The sequence below is a fragment of the Mauremys mutica genome, chromosome 2, assembly GCF_020497125.1.
Source record: "Mauremys mutica isolate MM-2020 ecotype Southern chromosome 2, ASM2049712v1, whole genome shotgun sequence".
NCBI lineage: Eukaryota > Metazoa > Chordata > Testudines > Geoemydidae > Mauremys > Mauremys mutica.
Window position 1 is genome coordinate 143,145,559 of NC_059073.1, and position 19,235 is coordinate 143,164,793.

General features: G+C 52.8%; 1 protein-coding gene and 1 long non-coding RNA gene across 2 annotated transcripts in view; one reads left to right on the forward strand and one right to left on the reverse strand.

Moving 5' to 3' along the window:
* LOC123363766 (1,5-anhydro-D-fructose reductase-like) overlaps positions 1-10,549 on the forward strand; it is a 34,766-nt gene extending 24,217 nt beyond the window's left edge. Inside the window, exons 6-10 of the mRNA XM_045005121.1 lie at positions 4,386-4,492; positions 6,357-6,444; positions 6,636-6,719; positions 8,193-8,281; positions 10,159-10,549. Of these exons, the coding sequence (XP_044861056.1) occupies positions 4,386-4,492; positions 6,357-6,444; positions 6,636-6,719; positions 8,193-8,281; positions 10,159-10,201 (411 nt within the window). The 3' untranslated portion in view covers positions 10,202-10,549. The remainder of the gene's footprint in view (positions 1-4,385; positions 4,493-6,356; positions 6,445-6,635; positions 6,720-8,192; positions 8,282-10,158) is intronic.
* LOC123363770 overlaps positions 1-15,838 on the reverse strand; it is a 53,787-nt gene extending 37,949 nt beyond the window's left edge. Inside the window, exon 1 of the long non-coding RNA XR_006576891.1 lies at positions 15,523-15,838. This is a non-coding gene — a long non-coding RNA (uncharacterized LOC123363770). The remainder of the gene's footprint in view (positions 1-15,522) is intronic.
* Between the last annotated feature and the right edge of the window lie 3,397 nt (positions 15,839-19,235).

Consider the following 19,235-nt stretch of genomic DNA (forward strand, 5'->3'; position numbering starts at 1 on the left):
CTGTGTATCCGGGAGGCTTTGAAAGCTAGTTTCCTCGGAGAGCAGGGTAACCTTTGACTCTCCACTTGCTTTCAATAGAAACTGACCCTGGGCCTGTGTCTGTATGTGTCGATTTCGATCTGCGGTTACATACCCCGTTCTCCAAGTTTCCCCCACTTCCAAAGCACGTTTTAAATACAATTAATTGTTACACTCATTATTAATAAATCTTTGTTTTACTTTGCATTTCTGTTCAGTTGTTGAAACATGGACGCATACTGTGCTGGGCACGGTGTGCACTGATGTACAGACCGCTTGTTCCATAGAGGAATGACATCCTCCTGCTCCTACATAGGTCTCTGGGGTGGGGGACGGTTGCAAGTGGTTGTGCATCAAGGGGTGGGTTTGCAGGAAGGGGCGAGTGGTGCCTTCTTTGGATAGGGGTTTGGATGACGGCAGTGGGCTGCGGGTTTGGGCGTAGGAAGGGGTGAGGGGTGTGGGGGAAGGGTGAGTATCTGTCCGTGGATGAGGGCTCTTGCTGGGGCTCAGGGCAGCGGAGAGGCTCGTTGCTACGGTGGAAATGCATGGTAAGGGTGGCAGGTGCTAGGACCCTGGACAAGCATACACATCACAGAATGACCCGGGGCAGCATACACCACACAGAGTGACCCTGGTGCCTACTGACTGCAGTGTGTGTGTGCCCTGCAGTTGATCATGCCCCCAAGTCTGTACCCTGGTAATGTAGGCTATATCGTGCAATTATAAATCCCCTCCCCCCCCATACACAAAGAAATTCTCTGACACGAATAGGGTGACCAGACAGCAAGTGTGAAAAATCGGGGCAGGGTTTGGGGGGTAATAGGAGCCTATATAAGAAAAAGACCCCAAAATCGGGACCGTCCCTATAAAATCGGGACATCTGGTCACCCTAGACACGAAAGACGTGACCGAAACAGTGAATAACAGCAAACAGCTTTTAATAATCTAATACACAGTGGGGGGATGAAACTTGGATTTGGGACTGGGTGAGCCTGTAAGGGAAGCACTTCTACAAATGTATAGCGTGAGAGGTGTGTGGTACATTAGGCGCTATGCAGTGGTGCAGTGACAGTTCTCACGGCCCCTACCGCCCCTCCGTCTTGTACTTTTGGGTGAGGGGGGGGCAGGACTTCTTGGCGGGGGAGGGCGGTTGCAGATACACTGCAGGGGGGCTCTGTCTCCTGCCTGCGGTCCTGCAGAACATCAACAAGGCGCCGGAGCGTGTCCGTTTGCTCCCTCATTAGCCCAAGCAGCGTTTGAGTCGCCTGCTGGTCTTCCTGCCGCCACCTATCCTCCCGTTCGATGTGTGTGCGATGCTGTTGACATAGGGTCTCCCTCCACTGTGTCTGCTCTGCCGCCTCGGCTCTGGAGGAAGCCATCAGTTCCGCGAACATCTCGTCCCTAGTCTTTTTCTTTCGCCGCCTAATCTGCGCCAGCCTCTGCGAGGGGGATGCCGGGGCAGTCCGGGAAAGAGCCGAAGCTGTGTGATGGGAAAAGTAACTGATTTCCTTGAACAGATACATGTTTGCGAACAGTGAACACAGTCTAGTCAGTTTCTCTGAACAAGACCATACAGGGCAACAAGTCTCACGAGATCTCGGGACAAGTTCGAGATTTCGGAATACGCTCTCATTGGCTGCGGCATTGCACAGGAGAGCGGACAAGTGGGGAGAGACAGCTGAATCCGTCTAGCAGACAGTCCTGGTAAGCCTTACAGTACATTCTGCTTATCAGTTAATGGATAGCTGTGCCCTCCCGCTAAAGGCAATCTGGAAATCATATACTCTGACCCTTTTCCAGCCACTCCCGCCAGTGCACGGGAAAGATCAATGTATGCTTTTCCTATGTGGCCTACAACACGTGGCTGTTAAGCGAGGGTCATTGTTATGCAAAGTAAAAGTCAACCATTCACAACAGTAACAATACACTAATTGCCCTAATTAGATGCAGCATTTCATGAACGAGATCACCCTGATGCGGGTCCCTCGGAGTCACAAAGAGCGGATGCTAAGGGAAGCCCTGCAGAGACCAGGACCATATGCGGCCATGCTTGTAGAGGCGATGATTCCCATCTACATAAGGATGTCCTGGCGCGGAAGAGTGTGCTTCCACGGAGCACCCAACAAGGCACCTCTCCCCAGGAACCTCCTGCGGAGGCTTTTCGAGGACCTAAATGAGACCTTTCTTGAATTGTCCCTGGAGGATTATTGTTCAGTCCCTATATGTGTGGACCTACTTTTCATATAGTTTTTCATTGAAAATTTTATATATAGTATTTCTATTTTTTATACCTGTTTTATAAAAAATAAATGTTTACATGTTTCTAGCACTTACCGCCTGATCCTTCCCCTGATTCAGAGTCCGGGTTAACGGCCGGGGAGGGTTGGTAGGGGATCTCTTGAAGGGTGATGAAGAGATCCTGGCTGTCAGGGAAAGCGGTTTTGTGTTCGCTGTCGCCTGCACCGTCCTCCACAAACCCTTCCTCATCTTCCACATCGGCGAACATCGAGGAGGAACTGACCAGGTTCACTATGCCATCCACTGAGTCCACGGTCACTGGTGGGGCAGTGGTGGCAGACCCACCTAGAATGGCATGCAGTGCCTCGTAGAAGCGGCATGTCTGGGGCTGGGCTCCGGAGCGTCCGTTTGCCGCTCTGACTTTTTGGTAGCCTTGTCTCAGGTCCTTGATTTTCACGCGGCACTGCATTGCATCCCGGCCGTATCCTTTCTCTATCATTGCTTTGGAGACCTTCTCGAAGGTCTTTGCATTCCGCTTGTTGGAGCGCAGCTCCGACAGCACAGACTCCTCGCCCCACACACCGATCAGATCCAGGACTTCCCGGTCTGTCCATGCTGGGGACCTCTTTCTATTCTTGGATTGGCCGGACTCCTCTGCTGGAGAGCTCTGCATCGTTGCAGGTGCTGCGGAACTCGCCCCGATGTCCAGCCAGGACGTCAGATTCAAAGTGCCCAGACAGGAAAATGAATTCAAATTTTCCCGGGTCATTTCCTGTGTGGCTGGTCAGAGAATCCAAGCTCGGACTGCTGTCCAGAGCGTCAACAGAGTGGTGCACTGTGGGATAGCTCCCGGAGCTACTAAGTTCGATTTGCATCCACACCTAGCCTAATTCGAGCTAGCCATGTCGAATTTAGCGTTACTCCACCTGCCGGGGTGGAGTACCAAATTCGAACTAAAGAGCCCTCTAGTTCGAATTAAATGGCTTCCTGGTGTGGACGGTTGAGCGGTTAGTTCGAATTAACGCTGCTAAATTCGAATTAAAGTCCTAGTGTAGACCAGGCCTTATAGTTGGAAATAGTAATTGGGAAGCTGCCGCTGTGTCGTCCTCTGTACTGTGCTAAGCAGACTTTTGAGTGCTGGGTTCACAGCTTGGGCAGAGCCAGAGAGGTTGTGCTCCTTCTTTGAGGGCTTGGCCCCAAAAGGGCTTCTTTGTATCCCAGAAGCACAGAGCCCAACCAAGCTTGGGGCCCCACTGTGCTCAGTGAGAGAGAGTCCCTGCACTGAAAAGCCAGAGGTCCAAACAGACAAGCCGGGCGAAGGGGAAACAATCATGGAGAGGGGGAAGTTAAAGCCCAAGTCTCATGGCTCCGAATCGCCCCTAACTAGGCCAAGCTGCCTCTTAACGTAGGGGGGAGGGCGTGGTGTGGAGAAGGCTGAGAATCACTGGCCTAATCAATTAGGCTCTGCCTTCCTGCAGCCGGTCATGTGTCCCTTCTCCAGGCCAGCCGCTGTCACTGGCCAATAGGTAACGCTGCAGGAGGCGGCCCTGGGGAATGCTGTGAAGTGGGATTGATCAGTCCTGATCCACTAGGTCCTGGTGCACTAGGAGAGTGGTGAAGCACTGGAATGGGTTCCCTAGGGAGGTGGTGGAATCTCCTTCCTTAGAGGTTTTTAAGGTCAGGCTTGACAAAACCCTGGCTGGGATGATTTAGTTGGGGATTAGTCCTGCTTTGAGCAGGGGGTTGGACTAGATACCTCCTGAGGTCCCTTCCAATCCTGATATTCTATGATCTGGCAGAAATCTGCAACCTGAGCCTTGCTTCCCCTCTCTTAGGCCAGGGTGTAGAGGAAGGAGGCTGCATCTGATGCTCGGTCCAGCATGCTGGGAGAGGCATGTGGGATTGGGCAGAGAAGAGAAGACTTGCCCAGGGCAGGAGGGAGGCTCATCTGACTCTGGGGCTATGGAGGCTCCTAATATTCAGCAAACCAGGCCCCAGCTTTGGGCTTTCCAATGAAAGCTGCACCCGTCCCTCCTAGGGAAGGACTTCCCGGCACTTCAGAGCCCACTCATGAGCACCTTGAGGCAATGGGATGGAGCCATGAGATACAATAACTGTTTCTCCACCAGGTGGAGCTGCACCCCTATCTGACCCAGCCCGAGCTGGTGGAGTACTGCAAGTCTAAGGGGATTGTCCTCATTGCATACAGTCCCTTTGGCTGCCCTGCCCTGCCCTGGTAAGTCACCCCTAACATGCGCCCTCAGAGGGTAGATCTAAAGCAGTGGGCTGTGCTGGAGGGTGAATACACACAGGACTGTCTGCTTGTTAACGTTTAGAGATCAGCGTTTCCCCCCGCTAGGGAGCCGGATTCCAGTCTGGCTCGGGTATCCCTGGGGGAACCGCCACCTGCATTCCAGAAGGAGCAACTGCCTTGTGAGCGTGGGCGCCGGAAGGAAGCCAGGGTGGCTCTAGGATCCCGGAGCGAGGTTTGCACGGCCGTTAGAGGAACACAGTACATGTGTGATCTGGAGTCACGGACTCCAATGATGTTGGTTTCTCAGAGCAGAACCGTGCTCCAAAAGTCACCTGTAAAGGGAGAATGGCCAGTAAGCTAATCAGAGAAGAGGGGGAGGTAGAAGGGGTGGGGGTCTTGCTGCTCCACAGTCGATGCTGGTGACTGGCTAAGCAGCAATTCTGCAGAAAAGGAGTAGGGGTTACAGTGGACGAGAAGCTGGATATGAGTCACCAGTGTGCCCTTGTTGCCAAGAAGGCTAACGGCATTTTGGGCTGTATAAGTAGGGGCATTGCCAGCAGATCGAGGGACATGATCATTCTCCTCTATTCGGCACTGGTGAGGCCTCATCTGGAGTATTGTGTCCAGTTTTGGGCCCCACACTACAAGAAGGATGTGGAAAAATTGGAAAGAGTCCAGCGGAGGGCAACAAAAATGATTAGGGGGCTGGAGCACATGACTTATGAGGAGAGGCTGAGGGAACTGGGATTGTTTAGTCTGCAGAAGAGAAAAATGAAGGGGGGGGTTGAGAGCTGCTTTCAACTACCTGAAGGGGGGTTCCAAAGAGGACGGAGCTCGGCTGTTCTCAGTGGTGGCAGATGACAGAACAAAGAGCAATGGTCTCAAGTTGCAGTGGGGGAGGTCTAGGTTGGATATTAAGAAACAATATTTCACTAGGAGGGTGGTGAAGCACTGGAATGGGTTACCTAGGGAGGTGGTGGAATCTCCATCCTTAGAGGTTTTTAAGGTCAGGCTTGACAAAGCCCTGGCTGGGATGATTTAGTTGGGGATTGGTCCTGCTTTGAGCAGGGGGTTGGACTAGATACCTCCTGAGATCTCTTCCAACCCTGATATTCTATGATTCCATGACTCAGAAAGCACCTTCTGGGGACAGTAGATGCCCACAGCACACAGTTGTAGCACAAAGGGGCAGTTCTGCCCTGAACTGGCATTGAAGGGCTCTGTGTTGACTGTCTGGCAACTGGAGTGAGTGTGAGCTGGAGGCCTGGGAGGTGTTTCTGTAGCCTGGGCTGGCTGTGAGATACAAGCTGGGTCCTCTTCCTTCGTGGCTGGTAACCCTGGCCCACCCAGCCAAGGTCTGGCTGAGATCTTCGCTAGGCTAACTGGGCCGGATTCTGCTGTCACTCCGGTTTGATTTCACTGACATGGGTGGAGATGCTTGGCCCACTAGCATTTACTGGATTCTTTTATGTTTATCAAGAGCCTGGCCAATGTAACAGGGGTCCCCCTGCGTGATGAGTTCTGGGGTGCAGCCCCGCCGCACGGTGACAAAGCAGGGGAGAGGCTGAGTGAGCTGGGCCAGGGAGGGGTCCTGGCTGTTGTTAGCAGCCGGTGTTTGCGCAGCAGCACCAACGGGCGTTTGTCGACCCTGTCGCTGGCTCAGGGGGAGTGACAGAATCCCTCAGTGCCTTCCCTTCCCCGTTTCTCCAACCAGCAGCAGGAGGCTTTGCTGCCTTCCAGCGGTGCTGGGAAGGCGACTCTCCACCAGCCTCCTGTTTGCAAAGTACTGCCTGTTCACCAAGAGCAGCAGCCGTTGTTCAGGACTCTCCAAATCCTCTTCCCTCAGGCCTTCGGGGGAGAACAGCCCTGTGCCTCTCCTGGAGAATCCCACAGTGACTGAGATCGCTCAGAAGCATGGAAAAACCAGCGCTCAGGTGAGCGGGGAACAGCACTGGCCCTAGTGGTGTTTCTCTATATAGACGTGCAACATCCTATCTAAGCTACACAGGGGGTTGGGGGTGCAGTGTGGAAAAATGGGTCTCTCCGTCTCTTCGCGCTGGCTGTGCTCCCCCGGCCACCGCGCCAGCCACGTATCCTGGCTCACCAGCTCCTGCCCTCTCTGCAGGTTCTCATCCGCTTCCACATTCAGAGGGGCATCGCCACCATCCCGAAAAGCATCACCCCGGCCCGCATCGTGGAGAACGCAGAGGTAACGGGGATGGCTAGCGAGCCGGGAGCCCTCTTCCGCTCCTGGCCAATGGCTGAGGTGTTACTGTCACCAGAGCAGGGTGAGACGCTTCACACAAGCGACAGCTGGGGACTTGTACCAAAGCTGAGCTGTACCCAGCAGGATTTGAATGGCTAGTTCAAGGGACCCTTAAGTATTGCTAGCCTGAGGGTTAGCCCCTCGGTCCAGGGATACGCTTTTAGGCCCTCAGCTTGGAGACCTAAGTGGCTTTGCTCCTCGTAGAAGACACACCACAGAGCGAGGTCTGGCTGTTAAACAGCCTGGGTTGGCATGCATGCCCCCCCCCCACTTGTGAGAGGTGGCGTGACGCAGTACCTGGGAAGCCCGTTACCAGAGTTTTTTGGAAGCCGTCATAGCGATTCTTGTCCCGGCTCCAGCTGTGACGATCTGGATGAAAACACATCCAGCCAGGGAAGCGGCTGTGGGAATAGATTGTGGCCCAGACATGTGAGGGCAGGATTTTTGTCCTTTCACTGAGGAGTTGAGTGAGTGGCCATGCCCATTTGGTAGAGCTGTGCTGAACAAATCCTCAGAGCTGGGCCCCCAACAGAAGGTCTGCCCTTAGCCTCAGAGAGAGAGAGACACACACAAAATGTCTGGGCCTGTCTGCTGCGGGGCAAGGCAGAGGGTAAATTTCAGCACAGCAGCTTGCCACACAGTAACCTGCCATGTGCGCGCTGGGGAAGTCCAGAGGTGAAAGTAAGTGGGTACAGGCCAGTATGGAGGACCGGTAAGAAAAAGTGCAGTGGCTACCGGCAAGAACATGGAGCATTCGGGGCTCCCGCTGCCTCTACCACCCTGGGCCCTTTCAATAGCCACCGGAGGCCTGCCGCCACTACCCCAGGGCTCTGGCAGCAGGGCTCTGGAGACGATTTAAAGGGAACTGGAGGGTAGCGACAGCCGGAGCTCCTGGCCCTGCTGCTGGAGCCCTGGGGCTCCGTCGGCAATTAAAAGGGCCTGGGGCTCTGCTGCAGTAGCAGCAGCTAGAGCCCCGGGCCCTTTAAATCCCCCCATTTAAATTGCTCCTGAACCCCAGGGTTCCCAGCCACCTCTGCAGCTGGGAGTTTGGGGTGATTTAAAGGGCTTGAGGCTCCCAGCTGCTGCTACCACAGCCCTAGCCCCGGGCCCTTTAAATCCTGATTTAAAGGGCCTGGGGATTTAAAGGCTCCGCCTCTTCCGGTGGAGGCCACGCCCCTCCTCAGGCTTCCAGAGTACCGGCAAGTCCTTTAAGTTACTTTCACTCCTGGGGAAGTCCCACGGCCACACCCTGCCATTCCCCATATCCAGCCTCCTGGTACCATTCAGACTCCAAGGGCTGCATTTCCCAGCCTTACAGAATATCCGCCCGTGTCTTCCATGCTTTGCTGTGGACTTGCGTCTCCTAGCAGACCTGGGCGCCTGGGCTTGGAGTTAAAGGCTCTTTCTTCTGCGTAGGTATACGACTTTCACCTGACACACAAAGAAATCCAGACGCTGGAGGGACTAAACTGCAACACGCGATTTATTAAATGGAACTTGCTGGGGTGAGTGATTGAAACAGGCTCGTCTAACTAAAAAAACAAAAACAAAAAAAACAGCCATGTGCAACTGTGCTGAAGCCTTCAGGGCCCGGCTAACGATTACACAGGGAAGCTGCAGGCTAGGAAGCAGTGGGTGTTTTCAGTGATGTGGCCCAGGGGCTGGTGCACTGGACAGGGATGCAGGAGACCTGGGTTCTATTTCTAGCTTTCCCTCTGGCCTGCTGGGTGACCTGGGGCCAGTCACTTCCCATCCTTTGCCTCAGTTTCCCTCAATGAAAAATGGGGATCATGATCCTTTGCTTTTCATCCACAGGGCTCAAGGTAGATAGGCGGTAGATATTCAGTAGCATCTACTCTTTAAGGATCTCAAAGCTTCCCAACATTAATTAACCCACAGTGCAGTAGGTAAGGGACCAAACCCAGCAGGGATTGTCCCCGTTAGCTTCGGGTGGGGTTGTTCCCAAGCCAGTGTGGGTCTCACCTGTTATAAAGGGAGCTGTTTCCTCTCTGATGCTAACCCATTCAGAGGCAAGGGATACATCACAAAGGTTTGAGCAGCACATTGAAGCTCCAGTGTAATACGCGCGGAGTATTGCTATTGTTTATTTAAGCACTGACCGTAGGCTTGGCCCCTGTGCAATACACACAATCAAATCTTCCCTTGGGGCAGGGCTCGCAAATAAGGCCCCGATCCTGAAATCGGAGAGGCCAGCATGGGACCCAAAGTGATTTCATCTGGGTGGAGGGCCAGGGTCGGTAGAAGCATAACCCAAGCTAGGAGCATATGGATTTGATGCTCTCTAGTGACTGGTCCCCAGAGATGTTTCAATCTGCTATAGAGCTGCTTAAAATATAAAGCTGTGTCTGTCTTTCTGAAAATATGAACAAAATGACCCCCACCCTGAAAACCTTGCTACAGAACTTCTGTCTTTTGACTATAGGAACATTGGAAAAATTTCCCCTTCCCTGTTTTCACTGAAAAGAGGGGGATGGACCTCAAAAAGAAAACTGAAATTTTTCAGCTGTTGAAAACCAGAAATCAAGTTACATTTTGATTTTGATCAAAAAGTCATTTTTAATTGGGGAAGCAGCGTTTTTGGTGAAAAATGTTGACCAGCTAAGGTGTGGGTTCTCAACCTTTTCCCTACTGGGTCCCCTCTACCATCCAATCAAATCTAGCTCCTTATATAACACTTTTCAGCAGTAGCTCTGAGAGGTCCAGATTCCAACGTCTTAACACTCCCCCTTCCCGGGGCCCTGTCAACAAGTGGAATTCTCAGCCCAGCTTTGTGAATCTAGTCCAAAGTGACTTGCTTCAGAGTGATCCAAGCAAAACCCACATCTCCCATGTCCTAGTCCACTCGGCCGTGCTGCAGGAAGGGCAGGAGTTTCACAACCAAACTCTGTTGGCGGCCCACGCAGTTGAGCCCCTTTGCGTCGTTAGAGGTTGATATTGCACTGGGGAAGTTAATGGGAGTTTTTCTATTGACTTAATTGGGAGCAGGATCAACAGGAGCTAAAAAGTAGGATTGGCTCATCTTTTTAGTTGGAGAGATTCTGGGTTTAAACACCTCTGCTGGTGCAAGGTATCACTAGCAGATCCAGTTGCAGGATGGGCGCCTGACGGAACAGAATGCACCGGCAAATCCAGAGAGGGATGGGCTTAGTTTATTTGTGTTTCTTTAATTAAACTCATGGGTTAATGCATTTTAAATTAAAGGTTTGAATTCCAGTAAAATTCCCTGCTTTGGCTATTCCTATCACATGTATAGAAGAGGTGGCTGGCTACCTGCACTGTTTGCTTCTTGAAAAAGCTTCTATATGGAAGATTCTGAATGGTTGTGATAATTTACTTAGGATGTATTTGTCTTTTATTCCAGGATGGAGACACACAAACACTTCCCATTCAGTGACAAGAAATGAGAAGTCAGTCCTGGAAGATCCGCTTCCCAGTAAATCAACTGCATGTATTGGCAAGCTTTCAAAATGATCCATATCAGCCTCTCAAAATCCTTATGAAAACATACTAGGCAAGGTAAACTAAAATCTACTTGCCTACCTGAACACTGGGGCTAAAACTAATTATGTTTTATTTCCCATTTTAAATGACGTGAGAATGGAGGAGAAGAATTTTACAAGGGTGATTTTAAATATTTGCTCAGCAAAGGGTAAGGGGGGATCTTGATAAGCTATTTGTTCTCTGGAGACAGTTTCTAGATGTGGGGGTAAAGGATTAGACCCTTCTGTAATGTTCCCCTGATTTTCTTTCAGTAACACTGTCATGGGTCTACCCTCACTTGAAACTGGGGGGTTTCAAGGTGAGGACCCGCATGCCACCATGTCCTAGGGTCTCACCCCCACTTTGAGCTTGTGAGTTCAAAGATGGGGACCCGCAGGTATTCTCCCCCCACCCTAACCTTTAGGGTAGGTTTCCTTCTCGCTGCCACCACTCGATTATTTCGGTGAATCGAGACACCCCTCTGTTCCCCCCTCCTCCTTCCAGAGACTTTCCTGGGGAAGCACAGATCAAATCACAGGGGGAGAAAGATTCCTTTCACTTCCCTCTCCCTTCCCTGCTTTCTCTGCTTGGAGACAACCCTTGTCTCCACAGAGTGGCGCCTAGCTTCCTTCCCCTGAATCCACAGGTAAGGAACTTAACCAAGTCCTGAACTTAAAAAGAGTTTATTAAGAGAACAAAAAGAAAATACAGAATCTCTATGAGCCCAAGCTGGACACTCATAGGGGATAACCTTATCAATCTCTGGAGAGAATTCCCCCTCCCCCCTTTCTCAGTAAAAGCAATAACAGCAAACAGGAATAAAGCATTTCCTTTAGCAAACACACAATTGCAAATATAGAAATCAAATCATAAGACTAATTCGCCTTTCTAATTAATACTCACTATTAATTAGTAGAAACTACTCCAGGAGAACTTGGAGACATGACTGGTCTCTTTTAGATTCAAAAGAGTACCTGAGACAAAGAAAACACAGACAAAAGCTTCCCTCCACAGAGATTTGAAAAAATCTTATCTCTGATTGGTCCTCTGGTCAGGTGGTCACCAGGTACTGCATGTTAACCCTTTACAGGTAAAACAGACTTTAACCCTTAACTATCTGTTTATGACAAACACAATAAAAACCAGCTGCCCAATGACAGCATTTAGCACTCCCGGGTCATGTGTTCATTTTTCAGGGGACTTTCACCATGCACTGAACATACTGGGGTTTTGTTAAACAGCAGACTGTACCAACGCGCCTTTAACTTGATGCAACATGAGATTTGTAGTCTCCTGTTCAAAACCTTCAGCAATGTAAATGCTTTGGCTATATTCTGCACTGCCGTGTTATAAATCAGTTAGTTTGCTGTGGGGCGGGGGGAAGGAAGAGTCATACCAACTGGAATATTCCTATCAATTGAAGTCTCAGACTTTTTTACTGTGGGCAGAATTCACTCCTGTACTGAAGACCAACCCAATCACTTCAGTCCCATTTAGGTTGTGCCTGTTCTGCCCCCTTACTCCTGATTAAATGGGACTTAAGCGAGGTATATCCCTTGTGCTGGATAGCCCTGGATGCACAGGTGAATGTCTGTTGGAGACAAGTCAGTTTTCACTGCATGTTGCTTATCTTTTGGGGAGCAACCTTTCCCTTCAAGTGCTCAGCAAACAGGCTAGTTCACTGTATGCATGTGCATAAAAGTCAGCCTGTCCTGATGGACTGCACAGTACAACAAGCTGACTGTAAAGGTGTGTGACCGGGGCCATAGGCGGCAGGTTTGTATAATTTTTGGTGGGGCCCAAAATGGTGGGGCCCCCCCGCTCCCGCCAGGGGCGGCTCTAGAAATTCCGCCGCCCCAAGCAGGGCGGCGCGCCGCGCCGCTTGCGCCGCCCTTCCCTAGTCCCGTGGCAGAAGTGCCTGCGGACGGTCCCGTGGTCCCGCGGCTCCGGTGGAGCATCCGCAGGCATGCCTGCGGGAGCTCCGTCCGAGCCGCGGGACCAGCGCACCCGTCGCAGTCGTCCCTGCGGCAGGTCCGCTCCTCCCGGGGCTCCTGTGGACCTCCCGCAGGCATGACTGCGGAAGGTCCGCCGGAGCCAAATGCCGCCCTGCCAGGACAATGCCGCCCCATGCACCTGCTTGGCGCGCTGGGGTCTGGAGCCGGCCCTGGCTCCCGCCCTGTAAGCCGATATAAAATGAAGCTACAATGCATCAGTGCCACAAGATTACAAAGGTCAATTAAAAGTGGAAAGTCAGAAGCAGCACTTGCCTACTTCAATATACAGTATTATATTTTGTTGCACCTGTTGTGATGAAGTGGGAATGTCCTTAATATTTTCTCTGAATACTGTATGGGTGCCTCAGTTTCCCCTGCAAGATGCCAACTGAAGGTGTTGGGGACAAAGATCAGGTGGCCTCCTTGTCCGGAAGAGACACAGAGGCCAGAGGAGGGAGTGTCAGTTTGGAGCTGGCTGGGGAAATGGGGAGAGACCCAGAACTTGGTTCTGGGCTCCCCACCCCCCAAGATGGACCTGACAGAGGGGTTCTGTTTTCTGTACCTACAAGCTCTGTTTAAACTGTGTTCCCGTCATCTAATAAACCTTCTGTTTTACTGTCTGGCTGAGAGTCACATCTGACTGCGGAGTTGGGGTGCAGGGACCTCTGGTTGCCCCAGGACCTGCCTGGGCAGACTCGCTGCGGAAAGTGCACAGTGTGGAAGGGCATGCTGAATGCTCCGAGGTCAGACCCAGGAAGGTGTAAGCTTCTTGCCCTGGAGACAGTATGCTCAGAGAGGAGGCTCCCCTAGAGTCCTGACTGGCTTTGTATGGAGTTGTTCCAAAGCATCACAGCATCCCCTTCCACACCATGCGCTTCCCAGAAGTCTGCACAGGAACTGACACTCCCTCCTCTGGCCTTTGTCTCTTTTCCAAGCATTAGGAGGCCACCTGATCTTTTTGTTCTCCAACACCTTCAGTTGGCACCTTGCAGGAGAGTGGCCCAGGCCATCAGTTGCCTGGAGACAGGGTGTCAGCCATTCTCTGTGCAGACAGCATCACACTGGCCCTCTAGGGCTTTACAACAATCACACCCCCTTATCCCACCATCTAGAGCCTTAAGAAATGCATTGGGGAAACTGAGGCACACAGACAGTATTCAGAGAAAACACCTGCATACGACCAGTTACATACTTTGAAGGGTGTAAAATAATCAAATATTGTGCTAAATACAATGATACTCCAAACTGACCACCAAATTTAAGTTGCATGTTTTTCCCCTCAGGTGAGGGTTCTTGGGTGGGGCTGGGGATGAGGGGTTCACAGTGCAGGAGCGTGCTCGGTGCTGGGGGTGCAGGCTTTGGGGTGAGGCAGGGCTGAGGATGAGGAACTTGGGGTGCAGACAGGCTGCCCCAGGGCTAGGGCCAGAGAGGACTCCCCATCACCACCACTGGCAGCAGCAAGATCCAGGGGAGGGACCCCTCCTCTCCCCCCTGCCCCCCACAGCACACTCACTCTGCACCACAGTCACTGCATATGTTCCTTCCTAGGGCCCCTCAGGTCCAGAAAGCTCACTCACCTCCCCTGTGATGGGTACTAGGGGGTGGGGGTTGCCATCACAGTTGGCCTTCCATGTTGCTGCCTCTCACCATAACTTCACTGTGGATGGGGCTGCCCCTTGCCCAGCATGGGGCAGAAGTGGGGTCTGCATGGTGATGGCTATGGGGCAGGGGAGCAGGGTGTCATAAAATTCACCCAAGCCCCAGCTGCTCAGGTAGGTCTATGAATCCCCCTCCCCCATCTGCCCTGTGGTGGGTGGATGCTGGAGGGGAGGGGCACTGCCTTCACATATGGCTTCCTGCCTCCCTGACCCCTGCTGCAGCCTGCAGCCCCTCACCGTAGCTTCAGTGGGGGGGACGGTGGGAGGGGATGGCATGGGGCTGCCCCTTCCCCAGCATTGGGCAGGAGTGGGGGCTGGGGGGGAATCATAGGGTCAAACACTCACGGAAGCCCAGGACCTGCTCAGGTGAGTGAGGTCAGTCTCCGAGTCCTGGCCGGAAGTGCCCTTTGCATCTCCTCCAGGTAGGGGGAGGGGAGGGATGCCAAACATGGCACAGCCCCCTCCCCTCCCCCGGCCGGTGCTCCAGCAAGCAACAGCAGCTGGCAGCAGCAGAGGCAACAGGCAAGGCAAGGGAGAGAGACATGCCTGCGTTTAAGCCTCCAGCCTCCGGGGTGGGGCAGAGGAGGAGGGCTGCCACCAGCACAGCGGGCCCCCCTCCCCGTCCACTTAGAGATGGTACAGTCAGCAGCAGCTTGCACTCACTGCTGACTGCTGTTGCTGTTATGCTAGGCAGCTGAGCGGCAAGGAAGAGACTGAGACACGCAGACGCAGCTGCCTGCGTTCAGGCAGTTAAGCTCTCTGGGGCCGGGCAGGGGAGGGGAGGGGGGAGGCTCTCCAGCCCTGGCGGCGGCGGCGGGGCGCTCCAAGCAGGGGAGAAAAAACATTGGTGGGGCAGAGCCCCTGCTTGGGATTTATTCCTGGGGCTAAAGCCCCAGAGCCCCATATAAGTCGGCGCCTATGACCGGGGCTCGACCCTCTCCGAGGGGCGGAGGGGAGCCACACTGGCTCGCTACACGACGTCTGGTCCCCCAGCGGTCCTGGGCGACAAACACAAGCCCCAAGGCGCGGGCACTCTGGCACGGGCCTGAGCAGCAAGGTAGAGTCTAAGGAGCTCAGGCCCCCTCGGCAGGGCTGAGCAACTGCAGAGTCAAAGGGAGCCCAGGCCCTCTGCTTCGGGGCTGAGCAACAATGCAGGGCCAAAGGGGCTCCGGCCCTCTGCTTCAGGGCTGAGCAACACTACAGAGGTTCAAGGAGCTCAGGCCCTCTGGGTCAGGGCGGAGCAGCAGTACAGTTCAAAGGGGCCCAGCCCTAGGGCACCAAACACAGAGAGTCATAAGGCTCAGACCCTTTTGGCTCAGGGCTGAGCGAAGAATCAATCCTGTACCTAAGCTCGGGCTCTTACGCCTGAGCGTTGGTTGAGGGGGAGTCTGCCACCCGTGAGGGGGGTGGCAGGGGGGACGCAGGCCCACCCACTCCACTGCGTCCCAGCCCGGGGCCCTAGCAGCGGCTATCACCGCTGACCGGTCAGTGGGGCTCCTGACCAAAACACACTGACATAGGTTGGGGTGTGTCTGCAGCCTGACTGGGGTCAGCTACCCCCGGGCTACTTCCGGTCTCCCCCTCAGGGCCTACCTTGTCCGTGGCGTCGGTCCCCGGCCAGTCCACCAGCATGGGCTCCTCGCGGCCAGGGCTTGGTGGCAGGTCTGGCAGTAACTCAGGGAAGTCTGGCCAGGCGTGCTTCGGCGGCTCCTCCGGGTAGCAGCAGGGGTGGGGAAGCTCCGGGGGCTCCCCTGGGTAATGGGCAGGGGAAGCTCCGGCCAGTCTGGGCAGCTGAACTGGGTCTCTGAGGTTTCCCAGTCTCGAGCTCCCTGCGGCACTCCCTGCGGCGGCTGGCCCCCTGCTGAGCTCTGCCGGCCAGCCTTTATACTTCCGGGTCGCCGCCTGACCCTTGGAGGGGAGGGCTCGACGCTCCTTGGCCCTGCCCCCTCAGGCTTCTGGCTAGGCGCTCCCTCCACTGGGCAGGAGGGGAGCCACACCGGCTTGCTACACTGACCTTGACAGATCACTGGGAGCAGGGGCGGCTCCAGACCCCAGCACGCCAAGCGCGTGCTTGGGATGGCATGCCGCGGGGGGCGCTCTGCTGGTCACCGGGAGGGCGGCAGGCGGCTCCGGTGGACCCTCCGCAGGCACGCCTTTGGGAGGTCCACCAGAGCCGCGGGACCAGCGACCGGCAGAGCGCCTCCTGCGGCGTGCCGCCGTGCTTGGGGCAGCGAAATGTCTAGAGCCGCCCCTGACTGGGAGCAACAGTTTTGCAGTGGACTTCAGTGAATGTATGGTCAGGCCCCGTATTAACTTGGAGAGACTTAAACCTTTTAATGTACATTAGATTTATGTGCATTTGGGTTTTTCGCCTTTCTCTGCAGCATGGGGCATGGGTCACTTGCTGGAGGATTCTCTGCACCTTGAGGTCTTTAAACCATGATTTGAGGACTTCAATAGCTCAGACATAGGTCAGGGGTTTGATACAGGAGTGGGTGGGTGGGATTCTGTGGCCAGCGTTGTGCAGGTCAGACTAGGTGACCATAATGGTCCCTTCTGACCTTTAAGTCTGATTCTATGATTTGTGTTTTTAAGATACACAAGTTCACATACCTCAGGTGTTACAGTACACTAAGCCCCTGCTTAATGTTGTCCGTTCAGTTTGTTTGCCAGATGATGACCGTTATGTGTGTTGAACGGATGTAGTGTAAATTTGGATGTATATTCTATGAGTGTAAAGCTCTGTGTGTGGTTAGAATGAAAACAAAACGAAAAGATGTCAGATGAAACTTTCCTATGGACCTAGTTGAAATAACTAATTATATGCAAGTTATCACGGCTGTTTCACATTGAATTGGAAAGGGAAGGATTCATTTAGATAGCTAACACTTAGCAATATATAATACTTTGTACAGGGCTTTGAAGATGCGATCTCTTTAGCTGAGATCTCACATTTAAACTTCCTCTCCAGCTACTTCAGTTTGTTACTGTGACATTGTTCTCACCGGGCAGTTTGTTTTAAATTGAGAAGTTATTTGTTCCTTAATTATAAGGGATTTACAAAAACATCTCTCTAGGTTGCCCTTCAGCCCTGTCCATTTGTGCCCTCTTGTGGGGTAAAGGTAATTCACTCTGTGTCTGGTCTAAAGTTGAAAAGTTACCCCAACCCTGCTCCTCAAGGACACCCTTTGCAAGATGGGGGTGTAACGGTGTTGGGACTCACCACCACAGTGCCTCCCGCTGGTGACTCCGGGAATTAGCTCAGTCCAGTGGAGTGCCCTCTCCTGGTGGTGTCTCACCCTTGGTTGGCATCTGAGCCCATGTCGCTCTCAACTTGCGGCATCCTCTTTGAGCCACTGCCCTCCGGCAGTGCCCCTTAGTCCATCCTTGCCCCCTTCTGGGGAGGGGGCGTGTCAATCAGCTGTCTCTCTGCACCCCAGCCAATGTGGGCAACTGCACCCCCAAAGTCACACCCCTCTTGGCAGGGGATTGGTTCAGCCCAAGATGGCCACTCCCATCAGCCAGGTGTAAGGCAAAGGGGAAGGGGGGGACCCAGACCCGCCCACTACTCTGGGTCCCAACCCAGAGACCCTCTAGTGGCAGCCATCCTGCCCTCCTTCTCTCCACATCCCTGGGCTGCTTCCCCTTCGGCCCCTCGCACTTGCTAGGCCCTTACCCTCAGGGCCTGCAGTCTGGCAGACACCAGGCTGGAGTTCCCTTCTACTCCCCCAGGCCTGCCCAGCACTATGCTGTCCCAGGTGCTGGTCTCCCCACCTCTGGAGACAGACCTTCCTTCATGAAGATCTGGGACAGACTGACTGCTCCCTTCCTGGGCAGCCTTTATATAGGGCTGAGCCTGGCCCTGATTGGCTGTCTCCAATCTGGGCCCTGATTGGCTCCCAATAAGTCCTTCTCTGATTGGCTGCTCATCTGCACAGGCACATTGGCCTGCTGCAGCCTAAATTCTCAGGGAATGGGGCAGCTGCCCCACTACAGCATCCTACTTACTTGATCCTGAAGGCTGTAGCTTTCCTCCACCTCTTAAGTCAGAGGCCAGGAGCCCAGCCTTTCTCACAGTGCCCTAATGCAAAATGTCCTGTGGGAAGCCCAGCTCCAACCAGGGCTAAGTACGCAACTGAAGTTGCTTCCCTTCTTCCTTGTGTAGATCACACAGAGTCGGCTTCTTTAGAAGCCAGGAACAGCTTTGTTGGACTTAACTGGGTCCAGAACAAGGCCTAGAGCTTGAGGAGTTGCTCTGAAAGGGTCTGATTTGTGACAAATGCAGGCATTAGCCTTGTTTACATAGCAAGGAGGACAGAGTTTGGGCAAATACAAAAAGGCAACTCCCCCTTCTCAAGCACCCAGCATTAACCTTTTAGCCTACATCCAGATTTAAAAAGGAGTCTTATTAATGAGTTAGGGTAACCCATCAGCTAGAAAAATGTCATTGCGGTCACACATTAGGCACAGAGCTGGTGGTCATCACGAGGGTGGATGGAGATGCTGGAAGTGGTGCAGTTTTCCCCTATCACATAAAGTTTAAAGGTTATCTGGCATCCAACGTGGAAAAATCATAAAATCACAAAAAGGGCCATAACTGGAAGCAACATTGGCTAATTTTGACCAAAATTGGCAGAAAGCTTCTAAATATAATTGATAATGCAACTATGTACCTAAAATAGTAGTGTTTTGGAAAGTTTGGGACCTGTTTAGCCCCAAGTCACAGATTTTATGCATTTCCTTGTACTTTTTTGCCTTCATTTAAATCAAAGTCTGTAGTCACATGACAGTAGGAGCCTCTTTGTACCACGTATTACATCAACATATTGGCCATTATTTGTCATTATGATTTGAGATGTTGTCTGTCTGCTATTTTATAAATATTGGCTACTGCTCAACGATTCCTGCACCAGCAACTCATGTTAATACAGTGTACACCATGCTGAAATATTTTCAGGCTATGGTCCACTCTCTGGGCCGAGACTGGACCTGTGTCATCTATGATAAAGCAATCTCCTGCAAAGCATGGTTGATGAAATGGACAATACCACCTCGAGATGGGAGGCAAGCATTGTGCAGTGAATTTCATGTGTGATAGAGGCAATGTGATGCAAGACAGTGGGTTTGAAGACATCCTTGTGGAAGGTAGCCTCTGTAGTGCTCCAGTCATCAGCCATGCTCTAAGAGGGAACCATCTAACCATGGCATTAAAGTCTACAAACGTATAAATGTGTTGATAAATTAATTGAAATGCCTGGCACTTGGTGATTCCATGGACAATGATGTTGTCCCAGAAGATGAAAAGA